General features: G+C 42.0%; 1 protein-coding gene across 3 annotated transcripts in view; it reads right to left on the bottom strand.

The window, feature by feature from the left end:
* Window positions 1-24,115, bottom strand: part of LOC141153740 (alcohol dehydrogenase 1-like) — a 225,746-nt gene that overhangs the window by 109,238 nt on the left and 92,393 nt on the right. For all 3 annotated transcript variants that reach the window (XM_073638847.1, XM_073638856.1, XM_073638839.1), the window contains exons 4-7: window positions 17,755-17,842; window positions 7,530-7,749; window positions 6,705-6,965; window positions 2,853-2,988 (exon numbers count right to left, since the gene is read on the bottom strand). In XM_073638847.1, the coding sequence (XP_073494948.1) occupies window positions 2,853-2,988; window positions 6,705-6,965; window positions 7,530-7,749; window positions 17,755-17,842 (705 nt within the window). The remainder of the gene's footprint in view (window positions 1-2,852; window positions 2,989-6,704; window positions 6,966-7,529; window positions 7,750-17,754; window positions 17,843-24,115) is intronic.

The raw sequence follows: 24,115 nt of genomic DNA, 5'->3' as shown, positions 1-24,115 counted from the left end.
TTGAAATAATCCTCAACAATGTCACCAGCAAAGCACCCCCACGGCATCACACCTTCTCCTCCATGCTTCACGCTGGGAACCAGGCATGTAGAGTCCATCCGTTCACCTTTTCTGCGTCGCACAAAGACACGGTGGTTGGAACCAAAGATCTCAAATTTGGACTCATCAGACCAAAGCACAGGTTTCCACTGGTCTAATGTCCATTCCTTGTGTTCTTTAGCCCAAACAAGTCTCTTCTGCTTGTTGCCTGTCCTTAGCAGTGGTTTCCTAGCAGCTATTTTACCATGAAGGCCAGCTGCACAAAGTCGCCTCTTAACAGTTGTTGAAGAGATGTGTCTGCTGCTAGAACTCTGTGTGGCATTACCTGGTCTCTAATCTGAGCTGCTGTTAACCTGTGATTTCTGAGGCTGGTGACTCGGATAAACTTATCCTCAGAAGCAGAGGTGACTCTTGGTCTTCCTTTCCTGGGGCAGTCCTCATGGGAGCCAGTTTCTTTGTAGCGCTTGATGGTTTTTGCAACTGCACTTGGGGACACTTTCAAAGTTTACCCAATTTTTCGGACTGACTGACCTTCATTTCTTAAAGTAATAATGGCCACTCGTTTTTCTTTACTTAGCTGCTTTTTTCTTGCCATAATACAAATTCTAACAGTCCATTCTGTAGGACTATCAGCTGTTTATCTACCAGACTTCTGCACAACACAACTGATGGTCCCAACCCCATTTATAAGACAAGAAATCCCACTTATTAAACCTGACAGGGCACACCTGTGAAGTGAAAACCATTTCAGGTGACTACCTCTTGAAGCTCATCAAGAGAATGCCAAGAGTGTGTAAAGCAGTCATCAAAGCAAAAGGTTGCTACTTTTAAGAACCTAGAATATAAGACATATTTTCAGTTGTTTCACAATTTTTTGTTAAGTATATAATTCGACATGTGTTAATTCATAGTTTTGATGCCTTCAGTGTGAATGTACAATTTTCATGGTCACGAAAATACAGAAAAATCTTTAAATGAGGTGTGTCCAAACTTTTGGTCTATACTGTATATATATATATATATATATATATATATATATATATATATGTATATATGTACAGTGCTGGCCAAAAGTTTTGGCACCCCTGCAATTCTGTCAGATAATACTTAGTTTCTTCCTGAAAATGATTGCAATCAAAAATTGTTTGGTATTATTCTCTTCATTTAATTTGTCTTCAATAAAAAAAACACAAAAAGAATTGTCCTAAAGCCAAATTGGATATAATTCCACACAAAACCTAAAAAAGTGGGTGGACAAAAGTATTGGCACCCTTTGAAAAATCATGTGATGCTTCTCTAATTCGTGTAATTAACAGCACCTGTAACTTACCTGTGGCACCTAACAGGTGTTGGCAATAACTAAATCACACTTGCAGCCAGTTAACATGGATTAAAGTTGACTCAACCTCTGTCCTGTGTCCTTGTGTGTACCACATTGAGCATGGAGAAAAGAAAGAAGACCAAAGAACTGTCTGAGGACTTGAGAAACCAAACTGTGAGGAAGCATGAGCAATCTCAAGGCTACAAGTCCATCTCCAAAGACCTGAATGTTCCTGTGTCTTCCGTGCGCAGTGTCATCAAGAAGTTTAAAGCCCATGGCACTGTGGCTAACCTCCCTAGATGTGGACGGAAAAGAAAAATTGACGAGAGATTTCAACGCAAGATTGTGCGGATGGTGGATAAAGAACCTCGACTAACATCCAAACAAGTTCAAGCTGCCCTGCAGTCCGAGGGTACAACAGTGTCAACCCTTACTATCCGTCGGCATCTGAATGAAAAGGGACTGTATGGTAGGATACCCAGGAAGACCCTACTTCTTACCCCGAGACATAAAAAAGCCAGGCTGGAGTTTGCCAAAACTTACCTGAGAAAGCCTAAAACGTTTTGGAGGAATGTTCTCTGGTCAGATGAGACAAAAGTAGAGCTTTTTGGGAAAAAGCATCAACATAGAGTGTACAGGAAAAAAAAAGAGGCATTCAAAGAAAAGAACACGGTCCCTACAGTCAAACATGGCGGAGGTTCCCTGATGTTTTGGGGTTGCTTTGCTGCCTCTGGCACTGGACTGCTTGACCGTGTGCATGGCATTATGAAGTCTGAAGACTACCAACAAATTTTGCAGCATAATGTAGGGCCCAGTGTGAGAAAGCTGGGTCTCCCTCAGAGGTCATGGGTCTTCCAGCAGGACAATGACCCAAAACACACTTCCAAAAGCACTATAAAATGGTTTTAGAGAAAGCACTGGAGACTTCTAAGGTGGCCAGCAATGAGTCCAGACCTGAATCCCATAGAACACCTGTGGAGAGATCTCAAAATGGCAGTTTGGAGAAGGCACCCTTCAAATATCAGGGACCTGGAGCAGTTTGCCAAAGAAGAATGGTCTACAATTCCAGCAGAGCATTGTAAGAAACTCATTGATGGTTACCGGAAGCGGTTGTTCGCAGTTATTTTGGCTAAAGGTTGTGCAACCAAGTATTAGGCTGAGGGTGCCAATACTTTTGTCCGGCCCTTTTTTGGAGTTTTGTGTGAAATGATCAATGATTTGATTTTTGCTTCATTCTCTTTTGTGTTTTTTCCTTGCAAGCAAATTAAATGAAGATAATAATACCAAAGAATTTGTGATTGCAATCATTTTCAGGAAGAAAATGAGTATTATCTGACAGAATTGCAGGGGTGCCAATACTTTTGGCCAGCACTGTATATATATATGTGCATATAAACCAAAAAATGCATATATATATATTTTTTTGTGTATTAGTGAACTTCTACAGTAAAAAAATATTGTGGATCTTCACTTTTTTGGAGTTGTTACACACCTCCGAATAAACCTCCTTTCAGAGTTCGTCCAGTGAGAAACAACCTTGGTGAAAATGAGAGTGTTGATACAGAAGGTGCTACTCCAACTATAACAGCCGTGCCACAACTCAAATGACTGGAAAGTATTGCCGAAACCTGTGTGGATAACACAAAATATAAGGAGTTTTGTCTAGTTGGTGCTAGGTACTACAATTAGAATTATTTACAAATCGACCATCATCTATAAATCAGAGTGACTGGCAGCAAAAATGAACTAAATGAATCTGGGTCATAGTGTTGTGCTGCCCCTTTGTTATGGCTCTCGAACATTTAAAATGAATTGAAAACTGTCTGTCACCAATTAGGAGGGTTTGATGGATAACACTCGACCCTATGTTATTCTATGGGGCTGTGCACATGTCCAATCTTCTCCTCGGTCTTGCTCACGTTGCAGGCCCAAGTTTGATCCAATATTCACCACGCAAGTCAATGAGTGCATTGAAACTATCAGACTGCAGTCGGATGACATCTGAATGCAGACTGATTTTCATGGACTCACAGAATGGAGCAGTTGGAGAATTTTTTTTCACAATCTTTTCCTCATTCGAGAGAATCGCATCACTCTTGATCACACTCTGATCAGAGTGTGATTTATATAATTGACCTGATTCTCTTGGACGAGAGAATTTATGATTGTGTGACTAGGGCTCTTTCACACGTCAGTATCTCCGGTACGAGAGGTGACAGTTTTCACATGTACTGGAGACACTGACACACGCAGACCCATTGAAATGAATGGGTCTGTGTACACCTCAGTGTATCTTTGCAGACCGGGTGTCCGTGTGCTCCACACGGAGACAAGTCCATTTTTTTGTGGACACAACGGTCCGTTAAACGTCCCACACGGATGATATCCTTGTGTCATCCCTGTGACACGTACTGGCGCCTGGGAATCGCGCTGTCACCAGGCACCGGTGCTGAACGCTGCCCTCATCATGGTTCTCTGCCAGAGCTGTGATCAGCACCAGCAGGGAACATGATGAGGGTAGTAGTAGTGTACTCTCAACGTCCCCACCAGTAAAATTAAGAATAAAATAATAAAATCCTTATACTCACCTCTCCTATGTGTCCCCCGCTGTCATCCATGCAACCGTTGCTGCAGAGAAGCCGGGGAGAAAGAGCCACTCCGGAGCTGCAGCTCAGGAGCGTTGTCCTGTCACTCACTGAGCGCAGCTCCAGCTCATTCTCCCCGGCTGCTCGGCAGCAGCGGTCGCATGGATGACACCGGGGGACACCTAGGAGAGGTGAGTATATGGATTTTATTATTTTATTCTTAATTTTACAGGTGGGGACACTGAGAGTACACTACTATTACCCTCATCATGGTCCCTGCTGGTGCTAATCACAGCGCCGGCAGGGAACCATAATGAGGGCAGCATTCAGTACCAACACCTGGGAACAGCACTAACTGTACACTGATTACCAGGCGCCCGTCCGTGTGATCCAAATGTAGCACACGTGCCGCACACGGATGCCACACGGACACGGATATCTCCGGACATGTAAAACAGGCCTTATACTGTCGAGTTAGTGCTAATAGTATTAGGTTATGCATTGACACTCCCCTGTGACAAAGAAATTGTAACCGGTCACTTTATTTATAAACTTCTAAGAGGAGTTACAGAGCAACTGGTTAACAGGCACTCAGATCTTTACAAAAAACTACTGTTTTTCATGGGGAATTCAAGCGTTTACTAAAACTGATATTTCGGAATTGCTGACAGAACTTTGTTACCACATACTGTATACACCAAAAAAAAGCAAAATATCAAAATGGAATCCCATTGAAATCATGGAATAAACATTTAAAGGTAGGATATTATTATATTCAGCTCAAGAGCCTAAAATATTTTGGACACTGCTGTAGGTTCCTACTACAGGATATGAAAGTCTTGGACACAGAGCAAAATCCTTTATCTTGCTTATGGTTATCCATGGCAAGCAGTATGAACCCTACAAAAATAACGATGTCCCGAAATGACCCTGGTATTTACAATTCATGATGATAATAAGAGTCGGCATCCTTGCTATCATTGTTTTGGTGGAGCTTAGTTTCCTTTATTTGCATGGAAAGTAAACACAGCTGGGAACAAATCATTTCCATACCATTTTTCTTTCTTCTATTTGTGGGAATGCCAATCTTCCATTATTCTCTCAAGCAATGTGTTTTTATTGGACTCTAATTAGGCATTGGATGCAAAGCAAGCTTTTATTTAATTAGGCATTATTTTAGAGTCAAAACTATTTTTTTATATAGACAGTTTTGAGAGAAACTGTAATTTCTTTTGTCAGAGCTGCGTTGTAGGGGTACTTTTTATAAAGTATACCTTTTTATGGTACACATTCTTAGGTAGGATCACATGAGCGAATAAAAAAAATCGTTCAGAGTTTAATCCATAAAAGTGGGACCATTTTTAATCCCTTGTGATCCTTGTGCAATCTGTTTTCTTTTACAGCAGCTACTAATCATTTACAGGACCATTTACAGTTTCCTATGTTATGGAATTGCAATATATCCATAAAAATTGGATGCTTTACTGTGGCTCCGAATGACATTGGATTTTTTTTATGCACCCAAAGACTTGAATGGGTGAATCTCGTTCGAATTATGTGAGAAACTAGTGCATTCTGGGATTTTTTTTTCACACAAAAATTTGGTCAGTGAAAAAAATTGCTCATCTGCACTGTCCCATTAAACAACATTGGTCCGACTGCAATCTGTTTTTTCACAGACAGCACTCTGACTGAAAATACGGTAATGTGAACAAACCAATATACCAAGAAATTTAACCCCTTAACAACATTTGACATACCTATACATCACAGTCGGATACGGGTTTCCGACCGATAACGTATAGGTACGTCATGGCAATTGTGCGTGGCACAGGAGCTGTGCCAGTGCGATTGCCACCGGGAGCTCAGTTTATATGATAGCCGAGCCCCGACTCTCACAGCCAGGAGCAGTGCCTGCACCACCCCCGGCTGTTTAATCCCAAAAATGACGCAATGGATATCAAACATTTAGAAGGCTATGAGAGGGAAGAGGCTCCCTCTTCCTTCCGATCGATGTCCTCGCAACACCATCGCAAGGGCCCTCACCATCTTTGGGGGCATTTAGAGGCTTGGCAGTATTTTAAATTCACCACAAATCATTTTTTTTGAGGAAAATTCAGCAAAGCTAGCAAATTCAATTTTCAAAAGATCCTATCTCATCTCTAATACTAAAGGGTTGGTCCGAAATCCAGCCCCTGAAATGAGCATCACTGATGAGGCTTTGTTTCAGGGAGGGGACAGGGGCTGTGGCAGTGACCACAGTCTTTGCCCCCTGATGACGCTTCTTTTGAGTATCCCAGCATGCACTGGGATTCTGAAACGAAGAGTCATCAAAAACTAAGTGAAAAAAAAGCAGTTAGATAGTGTAGTTAGGGAAGAATAGGCAATTTTTAATTCAAGTATATTAGAAAATAGTTTAGATTATAGAAGAGATTGAGAAGGAAAATTACTTTGGACTTCGGAGCACCCCTTTAACATATTTGTTAATTTGTTTATTGTCCATTCTAGGAGGCATTATATAGATAATAATGCTTCACATTTCTATTAACACAAAGAAGAGCAAAAACCACCAATTTGCACCAAATTAGAAAACTGTGACTCTTGCTTCAGAAATCACAGTCACTTTCTAATTATTTCCTTTCATCTGCAAGTGACTTTGAAGAGATGGCTGCAATTGCTTTATTATACATGCGTATACTCCTGGAAAATGCACAGTTAATATTGTCAATGTAAAATATTTTATAATTTGATTTATTTACCATGATATCCGTGTTTCCAATGCATTCAAAAGAATAATGGACTCCACCATTAGTCATCTTCTGTATCACCTCATGAATCGGATTTCCAAAGTCCTTAGGGTTTAGAAATTCAGTGGCTCCAAGCTCTTTGGCTTTTTCAAATTTTTTGCTGTTTACATCAATCGCAATGATTCTAGAAGCACCGGCTACTTTACATCCTATAACCACTGAGAGGCCAATGCCCCCCAAACCAAATACAGCACATGTGGTGCCGGGCTCGACCTGGAAAAGAAAATATGTTTATATAAATTGATTATTGGATTTTGTATTATATGTTAAAATAGTTTCAAACATTCAGTTTTTTTTTAGCCAATAATGCTTTATATATTCAAAACGGTGTGAGGGCGAGGAAATGTTCAAACGTTGTGACTAGTGTTGAGTGAATTTGTTCGGCATTTCGAATTCGGGTTCATGTTCGGGGTTCCAACTTGTTCGCGCCAAAAAATCGGCGCCGCCCATGAACATCCCTGATTTGCCACACTGTCACGCAGATAACATCTGCGTGACAAATCCGATTTTTTGACTCGAACAAGCCGGAACCCTGAACACTAACCCGAATTTGAAATGCCGAACAAATTCACTCAACACTAGTTGTGTCAAGGCAGAGAGCTTTATCGCTATTGCAGGAACTGAAAGTGATGAGTGTATAATATGAGGCAATGGAAATATAATACTGTAAGAAACAGATAATACAGCAAATATAAAGGATTAGATAGTTAAAGGTTACCTGAATTTCACTTGTTTATTCTTCACTTTCTAAAAATTTTAATTAGCTGCATCACTTACCTTAGCCAAATTAACCGCAGATCCATATCCTGTGGAGAAGCCACATCCCATCAAGCATACTTTGTCCAGGGGTGCATCGTCATGTATCTTGACCACAGATATTTCCTCCACTACAGTGTATTCAGTAAATGTGCTGGTGTTGAGGAAATTATGGATCAATTTCCCATTACAGGTAAATCTGCTGGTGTTATCTGACATCAGCCCAACATGCTTGCCAATGCTGTGATAAGTAAATGCAATGAGAATGTTTATACACATTACGCTGTATCAGCTAACACAAAAACCTTATATAACTAACAAAACTTATGAAAGATGCGATAATATCATTCACAATTTTGCATTCAATGAAAGTATGTATAATAAAGTGACTGGTGTTTACGGGGATGAGGTTTATATTGACCTCCTAAGAGCAACTGCTAAGCCTGATATGGCAGGTTGTAAGGTGTGTGAGCTGCAAGTGGATTCTCCCTTAACATGATTACCATATAATATTGTGTCATTGCACACTGCTTAAATGTTTTAGCCATTGTACCCAAAGAGTCTGGGTACTCTCTGGTGTAAAACAGAAATTGGCGAATCGTTGTCTCAATGTGTTACCATTCTTGGGATAGTTAATGAAACAGGAAAGCCATTATGTGATTCCTCCCTACAACAGAAGGAGGTGTTAGCCAAGATGTTCATTGTTGGGCCTATTTCTGGCTCGATGGCAGTAATGTTTCACTGAAGTATAGATAGGTGGGGATGAGATGACTCCACATGACTGTGTGTGCTTGGCATGTTTGGTCAGTGTGTGCACAAGCACATGTGAGACAGTAGGACACATTGTGAGACTTGAGCTTAGTCATCCACTGATGAGTAGGCTGGGGGCTGTGAGAGAGACTAGAGACTGATGGGGAGAGGAGTCAATATGGCTACCATGTGAGGAGTATGGAAACAAGAAATAAAAATTCATCCTGGAGATTACAGTCCCCAAAGGGGTCACTCAGAGATAAAGGAAGAGCTGCAGAGACAGGTGAGCGTGAGAGATAAACCAGAAGCAACAGTTTAACATTGTATTAGAAATGGTTTCCGTGAGGCCTAGTGAAAAGTTACTGAGAGACTTAGGCTAAGAGAATGTGCGCTATGAGTGGAAAATGAGCGGATTATGTGTACAGGCGACCCCACCAGGCTAGTTACTGACGGGGAATCAGTGTCTGTAGTAATCCTCTTCCTGTAGTAACCTGTCTCTTAATTGCAAGTCCATATGCAGTATATGCTACAACGCACGCAGTGCAGATGGTCAGCCGGGATCTGGAACCTCCTAATGACCTAGGAGTTACAATCACCTCTGGAGGTACTAGGGCAATATAATGCAAAAGGCTGGTTCAATCATGTTAAAATAAGATGATATGGGTTATACTGTGCTAGGAAGAAGGTTTCCTCAGATCCATAGCATGCAAGTTCAGGCAAGAACCGTCAGCCATCTTGTGGTACAACCTGACAATCAAAAATCAACAGAGGTATATTTTTGGCAAATGTTCTATATGTTACACGCACGCCGCTAGGTTCAGATAGGGCGAGATGGGTTTCATTAATTCTTTGGAATCCTGGGGGAACCGTACTCAGGGCGACCATAGGCTGCAGCTTCTCTCACACGATAGATTCAATTGCTGACCAGACACATCTGACAAGAGTCTTTTTCAACAGTTTAACAGTGGAATTTAATCTGAAGCATGGCCTGTGCAATTCAGGGATATTACAGCAACAACCTTCATTACAGTACAGTCTGAGTTTCTTTAGCAACTGGCTCCAGTAACAATACAGTAGTTTCTTCACAAGGCACAGTATTACAGTCTCTTCAATAGCATAATTCAGCATAGATTAGATCTCTTAGCAGCACTCTTCTATGCATAGACAATCACAGGCTTTTCCTTCACAAGGACACAATAGTACACAGCATTCTTTATCTTGCATGGCGATGGAGGGGGGGAAGGTTTGATGAGGGAGATGATCCCTGTGACACAATTCCTTCCAGTCCTTATCTTCCTGCCCTACAATACTCTGCACTGTTAGTTCAGGGAGTTTATCTGACCTGTGTTTAGTTTCTCTCCTGATCTGAATCCTGTTCAGTTGCCTTCTGTCAGATCCAGAAAACACACCACCTTTCTCTTGGGCTTCAGCCAGACTACAATAACAAGTTCCCCACAATCCCCCTGGGGCTCTGCTAAAACACTCCCTGTCTCCTGTGACTGTGTTAACCCCTCTAGTTGCTGGATGCTTTTGAAGCAACAGTACTACTTCTGCATGTCATATATAGTTATTTTGTTCTGCTGGTCCAGTGTATCAGGCCAGTGAGTGTGAGAATGACTGTCAAGCTGTGCACCAGAGACTTCATCCATTACACTTTGTACTACTTAAAGTGACTGCAACTTCTGCAGTGTCTCCATGAGCTAATTGAAAAAAAAGTTGTATACACTTGGGTTGTAGGGAGACATACAGTATTGTTTGGAGCCATAATATAGTAGTGTGAATAAACCCTTAAAGCATGAAAGAATGTTTCTTCCTTCTTGGTACAGTATATCATACAGAATCTTCTCTTTGCAAAGCTATCCTTGTACAATTCAATTTCATTGACTGCTACAATAGAGATAAAACAAGGTTTGCTTGCTATAGGAAATTGTTGTGACACAAGCTAAGCTTTTTTTAACAGGCACTCCCTAGAAAATCTTTTAGATTTTAGATGCTTTGGAATGTTGATTGTGTATATAGTGCAGTATTAGAATACGTAGCAATCACCACCTTCTCACAATTTCACCACCGCTGTGATCCACATCTACATAAGAAGTCTCATTCCCCTGAATGAGTCATCCTGCTCTTCAACTCCTGACCCAGCTGCTCCGCTCCTTCCCCGCCAGGCTATGTGCCCACGATGCAGAAATGCTCAGGATTTTTTCCTGACTGTTTCGCATCTCCCTGGCAGAAAAAAACGCATGCGGATTGTACATGCGTTTTCCTGCCAGGGACATGCAGAAATGAAGCGTTATTCACTGGCATTTCCGCATGCGGATTGACAAGCGCTTTCCAAGCGATTAGCATCACTTGGAAAGTGCTTGTGACAACTAGGTCACACTATATAAGTCCATGCAAACGGCATGGATTTATATAGTGTGACCCGAGAGAGTGGTTAAAAATAAAAAAATAAATGTCTACTTACCCTCCGATGGCCCCCGGTGTTCTGCTCACTCCGTTCTCCCTTGCCGGCAACGGTGGATTGAAAGACCTGCCGACGTCAGCGTCGCGTGACCCGTCACAAGACTCTGACGTCAGCGCAGGTACTTCAATCCACCACGAAGTGCCGGGAAGCAAGGAGGAGCGCACCGCAGGATGCCAGAAGGTAAGTATACATTTATTTTTTATTTTATTCTTTTTTTACAGATTTTTTAATGGTACCTGGGTGTGGATGAGACTCTCCTCTCCTCTACACCCGGGTACCATCCGCACATTAGAATGCGCTAATTACGCAAGTACAGATGCAGTCTTGCGGAATTGGCGCATTCTAATGCAAGTCAATGGCGGCGAAAACGCAGCACTTCCACAAAATAATTGGTAGTGCTGCGTTTTTTTCCGCAATGATAATCCGCAGAGGAAATTTTCGCAGCATGTGCACAGCACATGCGGATTATCATTGGGGAACATTGCTGCCCTTCTACCATGCATTTTTAATGCATTTCCGCAGCTGCAAAATCGCTGCAGAAGTGCATTAAAAATGCATCGTAGGCACACAGCCTAAAGCTTAGATGGATTCAGCTAGTACGTTTTTAATCACGTGATGTCATCGATCTAATGAAAAAGAGAAGAATTAACTGGGTAGAAAGACAAAATGAGCAATTTTAAGTACACAGGGCTATATAATATGATGATGGTAATATATTATGAGGATACAAATTTTAATGGGAGTGTTTCTTTAATATCAGTTGTGTTACCTAAGAACATAAGACAATAGACGTATGATTAGTGTTTGTGCAGTGTAGTCTGGTTGTTTTCTATGGGATGAAAAGTGAGACAAAACTTGTTTATATCAGTCCAGAAACACAGAATGCTACATATTTGGCTCCTGTAAAGATAACTTAAAAGTATTACAAAAAAGGGTAAGTTAACCTTTAGGCTATGTGCACACAAAGCGCTTTTGATGTGTTTTTGCGGCGGTTTTCCCACCGCTGAAATGCTGCGAAATCGCTTGTTAATAGGTCTGCCAGCTACAGCAATGGTAATCCTGATGTGCTGTGCACATGATGCGGAAATTTCCGCTCAGGATTACCATTGCGGTAAAAAACGCAGCATGACCATTGTGCTGGCGTTTCCGCCGCAAATTCGCGGCCATTGACTTGAATTAAACCGCAGCAAAACCGCAGGTATAATATTTATACACGCGGATTTGCTGCGTTTCAATTAAAGTCAGTGGCCGCGATTTGCGGTGGAAACGCCCGCACAATGGTCATGCTGCGGTTTTTACCGCAATGGTAATCCTGAGGGGAGCAGTAATCTTCCCAGCCAAGCCAGCGTGCCCGCTGTTAAAAAAAAGTAAAAACCAGTAAAAATAATTAAAAAAAATCCTTATACTCACCTGTCCGGCGCCCCCCAGTATCCTGCTGGTCCTCAGTCCCGGCGATGCTCTCTCCCCGGCGGCCGGCGGTATACTCGTGCTTGCTCCCAGCAGTATACTGTGCTTCCAGGACCTGCGGTCACGTGAACGATAACCTGATCGCTCTTGTGACGTCACTATGAGAGCATTCTGAAGAATGTTCCCAGCGTGATGGTGGTGAGAGCTCACCGGGACTAATCAGCTGATCTTCAGCTGATGAACCCCAGTGACCTCCTGCAGCAGCATGTATACTGATAGGAGTGATTTTACACTCCTGTCAGTATACACTGCTGTCTTATACAGCAGTGACATCAGTGATTTCTGATGTCACTGCTATAGAAGTGACCTGGATCGCCGTGGGGCAATCGATGGCGGTACATTAACTACATCGTTGACAGTGGAAAGGTGAGGAATATGGTTGTTTGTTTTTTTACTTTTTTTCAGAAGATCGATGGATTCACGGACCTAATAGATTTTTTTAAAAAAAAAACGTGTGTTTTTTATTTCATTAAAATACTTTATTCTGGCCGTGTACCCTGTGTTCAGAATTACTAGGCAAATGAGTATTTTGATCACATGATACTTTTTATACATGTTGTCCTACTCCAAGCTGCATAGGCGTGAGAGCCAACTACCAATTAAGTAAATCTGGTGATGTGCATCTCTGTAATGAGGAGGGGTGTTGACTAATGACATCAACACCCTATATAAGGTGTGCTTAATTATTAGGCAACTTCCTTTCCTTTGGCAAAATGGGTCAGAAGAGAGTTTTGACGGGCTCTGAAAAGTCCAAAATTGTGAGATGTCTTGCAGAGGGATGCAGCAGTCTTGAAATTTCCAAACTTTTGAAGCGTGATCACCGAACAATCAAGCGTTTCATGGAAAATAGCCAACAAGGTCGCAAGAAGCGTGTTGGCCAAAAAAGGCACAAAATAACTGCCCATGAATTGAGGAAAATCAAGCGTGAAGCTGCCAAGATGCCATTCGCCACCAGTTTTGCCATATTTCAGAGCTGCAACGTTACTGGAGTATCAAAAAGCACAAGGTGTGCAATACTCAGGGACATGGCCAAGGTAAGGAAGGCTGAAAAACGACCACCTTTGAACAAGAAACATAAGATAAAACTTCAAGAATGGTTCAAGAAATATCTTAAGACTGATTTTTCAAAGGTTTTATGGACTGATGAAATGAGAGTGACTCATAATGGGCCAGAGGCTGGATCAGTAAAGGGCAGAGAGCTCCACTCCGACTCAGAAGCCAGCAATGTGGAGGTGGGGTACTGGTATGAGCTGGTATCATCAAGGATGAACTTGTGGGACCTTTTCGGGTTGAGGATGGAGTGAAGCTCAACTCCCAGACCTACTGCCAGTTTCTGGAAGACAACTTCTTCAAGCAGTGATACAGGAAGAAGTCAGTATCGTTCAAGGAAAACATGATTTTCATGCAGGACAATGCGCCATCACATGCATCCAACTACTCCACAGCGTGGCTGGCCAGTAAAGGTCTAAAAAAAGAAAAAATAATGACATGGGCCCCTTGTTCGCCTGATCTGAACCCCATAGAGAACCTATGATCCATCATAAAATGTGAGATCTACAGGGAGGGAAAACAGTACACCTCTCGAAACAGTGTCTGGGAGGCTGTGGTGGCTGCTGCACGCAATGTTGATCGAAAACAGATCAAGCAACTTCCATCTATGGATGGAAGGCTGTTGAGTGTCATCATAAAGAAAGGTGGCTATATTGATCACTAATTATTTTGGTTTTTGTTTTTGCATGTCAGAAATGTTTATTTCTAAATTTTGTGCACTGATATTGGTTTACCTGGTGAAAATAAACAAGTGAGATGGGATTATATTTGTTTTTTATTAAGTTGCCTAATAATTCGGCACAGTAATAGTTACCTGCACAAACAGATATCCAGCTAAGATAGCCAAATCTAAAAAAAAACCACTCCAACTTCCAAAAATATTAAGCTTGGATATTTATGAGTCTTTTGGGTTGATTGAGAACATAGTTGTTGATCAATAATAAAAATAATCCTCTAAAATACAACTTGCCTAATAATTCGGCACACAGTGTATGTATTGAAAAAGCGGCGACCAATTTACTGCGCAGTTAGTAATCGGGGGGCATCTTACAGACGCCCTCCAATACTAACCTGGGTTTCACGTCAGCCACTAATACAAAGCTGATGTGAACCCCAACCCCATTACCCAACTCGCCACCGCTACAGGGCAGTGGGAAGAACGGAGGCTAAGCGCTAGATTTGGCGCATCTTATGGATGCGCCACTTCTGGGACTGCTGAGGGGTGATATTATTAGCCTCAGATGGGGGTAGTATTCACGGCCCCTTCCCTGGCTATTAATATCAGCCCGCAGCTGTCTAGCTTTGCCTTTTCTGGTTAGATTTTATAGGGAGACTCCACGTCAATTTTTTTCTGGGGTCCCCCTGTAATCTAGCAAGTAAAGACTAAACAAACAGCTGTGGGCTGATATTAATAGCCAGGGAATATTTTTGGCTAATGGCCCCTTCCCGGCTACTACTATCAGCCCCCAGTGGTCGGCTTTCCCTCTTCTGGTTATAAAAATGACGCTGGAGCCCAGACCATTTTTTTTATTAATTTTAGGCTCTGTGTTCCGGACGTAGCAGCGCTTTGGGTGCATATTTTTGCTGCGTCAAAAATGTTGCATTTTATTGAAGGCAGGTAAATCCATATGTGTTTACTGAACCATGAGGATTTGTCACATTCAATACATTCTAGTGGTCAAATTTCTGTTGCAGAGACTAGTGACTCCGCAAGAGAATTTGACGTGCTGCGGTCCTGAAAGACGTGCCGCATGTCAGTGTTCACGGGTGATCCGCAGCCTCTGATGCACGCATAGTGGACATGGGATTTCTAGAGATTAGAGATGAGCGGTGTTCGACTAGAACTGCTCGCCAATCTCAAATTCGAGCTGTTTTGGGCGGTGTTCGAGTCGTTCAACGAACGCGAACGATTTGCAAAAAATTCGGCTGTTCAAAGTTATGTTCGATAACTGTTCGTGCACCAAAAGCGTGTCCTGGATGTCTGGCATTTAGAGCACCAATCATTCAGGGATTGTCTGCCACTCACTGTAATGCCACAGCCATGCCTGCGCTCTGCAGTGTCTATGAATGATGGCATGCTGGATGCTTTATTATTTTACTTTTATTGCAGGAGATCGTTGGCTTCAGCTGGAATGGGCGTGATGGTAAGTATGGTTTAATTTAGAACAATAAAGAATTGTGTCTTTATTTCAATTAAAGGACTTTATTCTGGGTGTTTGTGTTTTTTTGCAACTTTGACTATGGGGTTAGTAATGGGGGTGTCTTATAGACGCCTCTCCATTACTAACCTGGGCTTGATGTCAGCTGGCATTATAAGCTGACATCAACCCCAACCCTATTACCCCACTGCCACCACTACAGGGCAGTGGGAAGAGCGAGGCTAAGTTCCAGACTAGTTATTCAGCTGGGGGCTGATATTAGCAGCCTGGGAATCTCCGTGGGTATTACCCCCTTCCCAGGCTTCAAACATCTGTCCCAGCCGTCTGCTTAACCTCCGCTAGAGACTAAAATTACGGGGAACCCCAAGCCAATTTTTTTTTTAATAAATCCTTTATTTTAACACTAAATGACAAGTACAGTAATCAACACTATCACTGTACTTCTTATATATGTGACTGACATGTTTCTATGTGTCTAATCTATGCGTGATGCTCTATTCTTTCTGTTATAAATTGTCGGGTACCGATGCTGAATTGCCGGCCTGCTTTTTTAAAGACACAGTGCATGAAAACACTAATATTTTTTTAAATAAATCCTTTAACGCTAAATGACAAGTACAGTAACCAACACTGTCACTGTACTTCTTATATATGTGACTGACATGTTTCTATCTATCTAATCTATGTGTGATGCTCTATTCCTTCTTGTCTAAATTGTCGGGTACCTGTGTATGCCGCAGCTGAATTGCCGGCCGGCTTTTTTAAAGAGAGTGTCTTCTGAGCAGTTTGTCAGCTTTTGGACACCTTTGAAGGTGTTTTCTATGTGTTTCTCTGTGTTTTTGTTTGCCTGCCATTGGTTTTAATGGTGTTCGACGGTGTTCGACGGTGTTCTAAGGTGTTCGACGAACAGTTCCTCGAACATCCCGGTGTTCGACGAACCGAACCAAGCCCGAACACTACGGGGGTGGCTCAACACTACTAGAGATTTCCATCCACTATGCTGTAACATCTGGATGCTGTGGGTTTGACACTGTATAAACACGCAGCGTCAAACCTGCAGCAGCTCCTGATTGTGCCACGTACACAAAATCACCCAGGGCATGTCAATTTCTGTAGCAGACACGCTAGTTTCCGCTGAAGATTTTGACTGATTGAAGTGTCATTATATGTGGTGGATTCACATTCAACAACAACAAAAGTGCAGCATTAGAACACCGCATTTTGGACGCAACAAAAATGTGCTGCGTCCAAAGTGCTGCTGAGTGCTGATTGGGGGGACGTAGTGGCTAACCAAATAGCTGTGAGCTGTTAATAATAGCCAAGGATCATGTAAATGGCACCTTGCCAGGCTAAAAATAGCAGCTCACAGCTGCTGCATAAATTACATGAATGGAAATGCTAATGAAGATTGGGTGAATGGGATTAGCTGACACCCAGATCCTTTTGTGATGACAAGGTGTCAATCAGACCTTTTCATGACCAAACCTAATTAAAGCAAAGAGTTAAATAAACACACAGATATGGAGCAAACACTTTATTTGAAATACAACAGACACATTCTTTAATCATTTAAATTAACCTATATACTCACCCCAGTTCTGATGGTAATCCAAGGGTTTAAGCAATGTCCCACCAAATAACTTTATTTAGCTCCCAAAAGCATTCATTGATGTACAAAAACGCTTAAAAAACGTGCAGAATTTCCGCAGTGTTTTTCCTGCCAAGGAGGTGCAGAAACGCTTAGGAAATTTCTGTTTCAAATCTTGATTGTGCGCACATAGCCTTACAATAGTTTTTTAAGCCCAGTATTCTTTATAAGCTTCAATATTTTAAACTATGTCTGATTTTTGTGTCCACAGTTCCTATATGCAGCCATGTGTCTGCATGGTTAATAGAATTGCTACATTCACAGTTCTCTGTATCAGTCCACTAATCACTAACCGAGCAAACATACTATAACAAGGAAAGAACGGACGGAAAATGGATGTAATCTCTCAGCATTTGTTGTCAAATCAGAAGTGTATGTAAAAAAAATAATAAAAAGAAAAAAAGAATCATCAAAAATACTAGTGGTAACCTGGCCTAGAATAATAGCAAGCAGAAAGAAATGAACAATCGTATCTAATGTTCCCACAAACAAACATTTTGTTCAGTTACCAATTATTATACTGTCAAGAATAGTGTAGTATTCACTATTCGGGATTTATGATTTGGGATAATCAAAGCTAAGTCCTAAAATGCTTCAATATTTACATTATGGGACCAGACTGAAGCCAAGGCAGTTGCATTGCTTTTGGTATATTACTACTGCTATTACAACTAATAATAATAATATTACTAATAATAATAAACATACTCAGCTTTGTAGCACAGGTTACTTTTAGGTTCAGCACAGCCTCTGCATTCTCCACAATAAGGAAGAAAAAGTGGTATTACTTTGTCTCCTAGTATCAGTAGAATAAGAAAAAAAATGTTTTAAACTTTTATCGACAGGATCATAGACCCAATAAATGTCAAGTAGTAAAAATTATAAATTGAAGAAAACAGGATAGCCCTGTAGGGTTTGTGCTGTATCGTTGAATAATTCCATCATCCAATAGCCTGTAATAATAGTTTTAAAATCAAAAATTATGAAATGCCTCTGAACCATACAGATCTGCTTCGGGCCAGGTTCATGGAAGCATATAAAAAATCATCCAATTTTTATTCCGAAAAATTACAATTTTCCATCCATATTTTCATTCACATGCCAACAGTATGTCACCCATATGTCAGGTTATTTTTTACATCTGTATGACATTCCAGATAGCATCTGTTGTCTACATAAACCATTTAAACTACAGTATAACTATGTTCACGTGTCGTCGTTTTTTTCCACGTTTTTGCCATGAAAAACACAGCATTTTACTGTCCAAGCAAAGTGAATGAAATTTCTAAAATCTCATGCACATATTGCTTATTTTAACCTTGCAGATTTAAGGCAATTTCAGGCTTGCAGCATGTTAATTATTTCAGCATTTTTCACCCTTTCTAATGAATGCAAAAAAAGCATAAAAAATGCATAAAAACACATGAATAACCCGCAGCAAAAACGCACATATTTTACGCATAGTTTTTCCTGCCAATACATCAGTATTTGCAGCAGATTTGAATGTGTGCACATACCCTAATTCTCCAAATACAGATACTATGTTAATATTTGCAATGGAGATGTAAAACATTTAATGCTTTATGGATGGTGTTTGTTTGACATACTTTTTAAAAAACTAAGCAGACTAGTGCATGCTGTAATTTTTATGTGAACTACACCATTGCATTGATATGTGCACTGTCTGTATGCTATCTGTCTTTGCATATGGAGAGCACAAACTCATATATTAAGCTCGTCTAAACTAGCCCTTAATATATAAGGAAATACATAAATCAGTGAAAGCTCTATTTAAATAAACTATACTAAATCTTAAAGGAGTTTTCTGAACTTAAAGATTCATTCAGATATCATTTTCTCAAATGAAAAAAATTGGCACATTTTTATCAATGTTTTGGATCAGATTTTCATCAGTGTTTGGTCAGTTTAGAAAGCAAAAAGTGTACCAGCTTAATCCAGACTTAATCCAAGGCATGGAACATGCTGCTGTGTAGCATTTCAATGAAAATCCAAACTGCATCTTTAGTTCAGCCACATGGATAGAGCATAAAATCTTCTTTATTGAATATTGAGTAAAAATATCTTATGACAGAGTAACATCATAAATGATGTACGGAGCCTTCGCGTTTCAAGCTGTTACCCAGCTCTAAATCATGGCATACAGTGGTGACTTCTTAAACAAAGTGACATTTTTTTTCTCATTCAGACAGGATGCAATATGTCCCATACCATGTAAAGGGTAAAGTCTTAAATGAGCAGAACACTCAGGAGTTTGGAATTTCAATTTTTAAAGGGAACTTGTCACCAGTTTTGTCCTATATGAACTAAAGCAGCACATGTGCTGCATTCCATAAATGCTTATATAACCCCTGACTCCCCCTGTAGATCCCCCAAAAACCTCTTTAAATTCTTCAGCGCTGCATGGTAATCCGGTCGGTCCAGTCTCATGGGCGTGGTTTCGGTCCTCTCCATCCCTTCCTCCAGCTGCTGCTTGCCGTCCTCCTTCTTTAATTGACGAGGAAGACACCTCACATTATCCACACTGTCGGGCGAAGTCTTGCGCCAGTGCACAGAAATCGCGGCACGCGCCTGCTCACTATGCTTTGCACGACTGCTGGCAGAGCCGAAAACATAAGTGCGCATGTGCCCGCAGTAGGGCAAAGCATAGTGAATATTCCCTTCAATCTACAGTATATTCTCCCCAGTGGGTGTATTTTAAATGTTTGTGTGTGGATATTTAAGTTTGTTTTTGAGGTGAACACTGCATGATTTAGAGTGTGTTAACTGCTCAAAACACATATGCTCATTACCTCACTTGTGAGGTTACTCTGTCATAAGACGGTTTTACTCAATATTCCATAAAGAAGATTGTATGCTCTATCCATGTGGCTGGACTAAAGATGCATTTTGGTCAGTTTGTCAGTTTTTAAGGGTCCTAGTTTTATTAGTTTTTCTTTATTATGAGACACTCTGCTGGGCTAATCCCTGCGTGATGTGCACTGTCTGATGTGCATAAAGACAGTGCGCTCTTTCGCCAGCTCAGATCAGCAGTAACGAGCTGGCACCAGAGCGCACTGTTAGTGTGTGTTGTTAGACTACACGGCGTGCAGAGACCAGTGCTCACCCCGCAAGTGATGTCACTTGAGACGGCAGCTCTAGCCTCTGTAAGCAGGGTATTCTCTCTTACAATACACACTAACAGTGCGCTCTGGTGCTCGCTCGTTACTGCTGATCTGAGCCGGCAAGAGAGCATGCTGTCTTTGTGCACATCGTGCAGAGATTAGCCTAGACCCCATAATGAGCATCACTGATGACTCTTCATATTAGGGAGGTGGCAGGGTCAGCCGCAGGGACCACAGCCTCTGCCACTGATGATGATTCGTTTGAGTATCCCAGCATGCACTGGGATTTTTAAAAAAGCTTCATTAAAAAGGAAGCTGTAAACATAGTTAGAGAAGGATAGGGAAATTTTCAATTCTAGTATATTAGAAAATAGTTTAGATTATTGCATTATATAGCTAGGGATTTAGGATGAAATTTAAGCTGTATTTCAGACTCTAAGATTCAACTAGGATAGCATACAAACACTGTCTGAGTTTTTCATGGACCCATAGACTGGATCAAAAAGTCTCTGTTTTCGTTTGCTGCCCACTCTGCAAAAATACTTGGACATGTTAATGTTAGAAACTTGCTCTTAGGTTTTTTTTTTCCTTTGCTGGTCACATGACCTTGTTGGCCTATTTAATCCTGCTCCGCCCTTCTGGCTTTGCTGGACTTCATTGTATATCTACTTTCTAGCTAGCCTGTGCTCTGTATCTAACTCTGTTAGTTTGCTTGGTCTACGGACCTCTATGTTCTATCTATTTTGTTTGTTCGTCTGTCTGCTACTATTTCTGTTAGGAGGTGTCCCATATTCCTCCCAGTCCTTAGTACTTGTAGGGATTCCCTCCCCACATCTATAGGTCTCCGTACAGACTAGATTAGGACTTTAGCAGGTCTGATCGCAGGATCAGGTTCCCTGTTACATCGTAGGGATTCAGCTGAGTCCTATAGTAGGGACAGATCTCCTCTCTTTCCTTAGCTTTGGTAGCAGAACATAACAGTAAGTCCAGCCAGCAAATTCTCTAAGGAAAGATTTTTCTGTTCCATCATGGTGTCGGTTCAGGATTTGGCTCATCGCCTGCAGGGACTCTCTCTGGAGGTGGCCGAGCTCCGTCAGCACGTGAGTAACTGTCCTGGAGCACATTTCTTGGAGCCTAAGGTATGTTTGCCGGATTTATTTTTTGGTGAACACCGAGAATTTTTTTCATTTAAAAATGCTTGCTTATTGTATTTTCGTTTGAGACCTAAGTCCTCTGGGGATGAATCCCAGCGCGTAGGGTTCATAATGTCACTTTTGCGCAAAGAGCCTCAGGAGTGGGCCTTTTCTTTGCAACCTAGTGATTCATGCTTCAGATCAGTGGATAGTTTTTTTTCTGCTTTGGGACTATTATATGATGATCCTGACCGTGTCGCATCAGCTGAGACTGAGTTGAGACGTTTAAAACAAGGATCGGGTAATGTGGAAAAATATTGTACACATTTTCGTCGTTGGTCCACTCAAACAGGGTGGAACTGTCATGTTCTGCTACCAAAGCTAAGGAAAGAGAGGAGATCTGTCCCCACTATAGGACCCAGCTGAATCCCCACGATGCAACAGGCAACCCGATCCCGCGACCAGACCCGCTAAAGTCCCAATCCAGTCTGCACGGAGACCCACAGACGCGGGGAGGGAATCCCCACAAGCACCAAGGACTGGGAGGAATATGGGACACCTCCTAACAGAAATAGCAGCAGACAGACGAACAAACAAAATAGATAGAACATAGAGGTCCGTAGACCAAGCAAACTAACAGAGTTAGACACAGAGCACAGGCCAGCTAGAAAGTAGATATACAATGAAGTCCAGCAAAGCCAGAAGGGCGGAGCAGGATTAAATAGGCCAACAAGGTCATGTGACCAGCAAAGGAAAAAAAACCTAACAGCAAGGTTCTAACAGTACCCCCCCTTCTAAGAGGATCCTCCGGATCCCCTAGGACCAGGCTTATCAGGAAATCTCCTGTGAAACGCTCTGATAAGTCTGGACGCGGAAACATCATCTGACCTCACCCAAGAGTTATCCTCGGGTCCGAAACCTTTCCAGGCCACAAGATACTGCAAACTACCTCTATACCGTCTAGAGTCAAGGATGCGAGAAATTTCATATTCCCCGTCCTCCACCACCGGAGGAACAGAGGCAGAGGCGTCACCATCCGACACAACAGCTTTTTTTAACAGAGAGACATGAAAGACCGGATTAATTCTCCAGGAGGTAGGAACCTCCAACCTAACAGCAGATTGGTTGACAACCTGAAGCACCTTAAAGGGCCCTACAAACTTGGGACCCAATTTCTTAGAAGGAATCCTCAACCGCAGATTCCTAGAGGACAACCAAACCATGTCACCAACAGCGAACAAAACCTCCTGTCATTTCCTATCAAAGTAGTCTTTAGATTTTCTGTTGGCCTCCTGAAGATTACCACGCACATCCGTCCAAACTCTTTCCAAATCACCGGAAAAATTCTCCTCCTCAGGCACGGCAGATCCCAACTTGGAGAACGACCCAAACGACGGATGTCTCCCAGAACAACAAAAAAAAGGCGAACAACCAGCAGAAGAAGATGTATGATTGTTCAGAGCAAATTCGGCAAGTGGCAGAAACTCAGACCACCCCTCTTGATTGTCTGCCACAAAACAACGCAAGAACTGCTCAACATCCTGGTTTTTCCTTTCTGTCTGGCCATTAGATTCAGGATGATATCCGGACGAAAACGACAAATGAATTCCCAACCTGTCACAAAAGGCACGCCAAAAACGAGCCACGAACTGAGGACCCCTATCAGAAACAATGTCAGTAGGAACGCCATGAAGTCTGACAATTTCCTTGACAAAGGCCTTAGCGAGAGTTTTAGCGCAGGGCAGTTTGACGAAGGGAACCAAGTGACACATCTTGCTAAAACGGTCCACGACCACCCAGATGACAGTAAAACCCTCAGAGGGGGGAAGGTCAGTTATAAAGTCCATAGCCAAATGTGTCCAAGGAGCACTGGGGACCTCCAAAGGACAAAGCAACCCCGCAGCAGGAGTATGTGAGGACTTAGATCTAGCACATATAGTACATTGGCGCACCCACTTAATGACTTCCTTCTGCCATCCAGGCCACCAAAAACTGCGACCCACCAGTCTCTTGGTCTCAGAGATTCCGGGATGACCTGCCAACCGAGATTCGTGACACTCAACAAACAAATCTCTCCTAAAGGTCCCAGGCACAAACAACCTCCCATGAGGAGTGTTAGATGGGGCATTCTCCTGAGCTTTAAGAATCTCATCTTCCAAAACGGAGTCTAAAGCAGCTATCACAACACCTTCTTGTAAAATGTTTTCCTCTTTCTCAGCACCGACTATGGGAGAAAAACTGCGAGACAAGGCATCCGCCTTAACATTCTTAGTACCAGGGATGTAAGTAACGGAGAAATTAAACCGCGAGAAAAACAGTGCACACCTAGCCTGACGGGCATTCAGGCGCTTGGCAGCATCAAGATATATCAGATTTTTATGATCCGTAAGAACCTGAACGGGAAATTCCGCACCTTCCAAGAAGTGGCGCCAGTGTTCAAATGCGAGTTTAATAACCAATAATTCCCGATTACCAATATCGTAATTCAGTTCAGTCTCCGAAAATTTTTTTGAAAAAAAGGCACAGGGATGTAATCCATCCCCGTTATCCTGAGACAATACTGCGCCAACCCCCACAGAGGAAGCATCAACCTCAACCAAAAACGGCCTAGTAACATCAGGCTGCATAAGGATGGGAGCAGAGGTGAACCTCTCCTTGAGATACACAAAAGCTTCAATGGCCTCAGAAGACCACTGAACCGCATCAGCACCTTTCCTGGTGAGATCAGTCAGAGGTTTGACAATACTAGAAAAAATTTTTATGAATTTTCTGTAGTAATTGGCGAAACCCAAAAACCTCTGTATCGATTTCAAA

This window comes from Phyllobates terribilis, unplaced genomic scaffold (genome assembly GCF_046119375.1).
Source record: "Phyllobates terribilis strain yellow unplaced genomic scaffold, ASM4611937v1 Scaffold_1__5_contigs__length_1240528914, whole genome shotgun sequence".
NCBI lineage: Eukaryota > Metazoa > Chordata > Amphibia > Anura > Dendrobatidae > Phyllobates > Phyllobates terribilis.
Note: the sequence above shows the minus strand (reverse complement) of the source record. Positions and strands in the feature narration are given on the sequence as shown.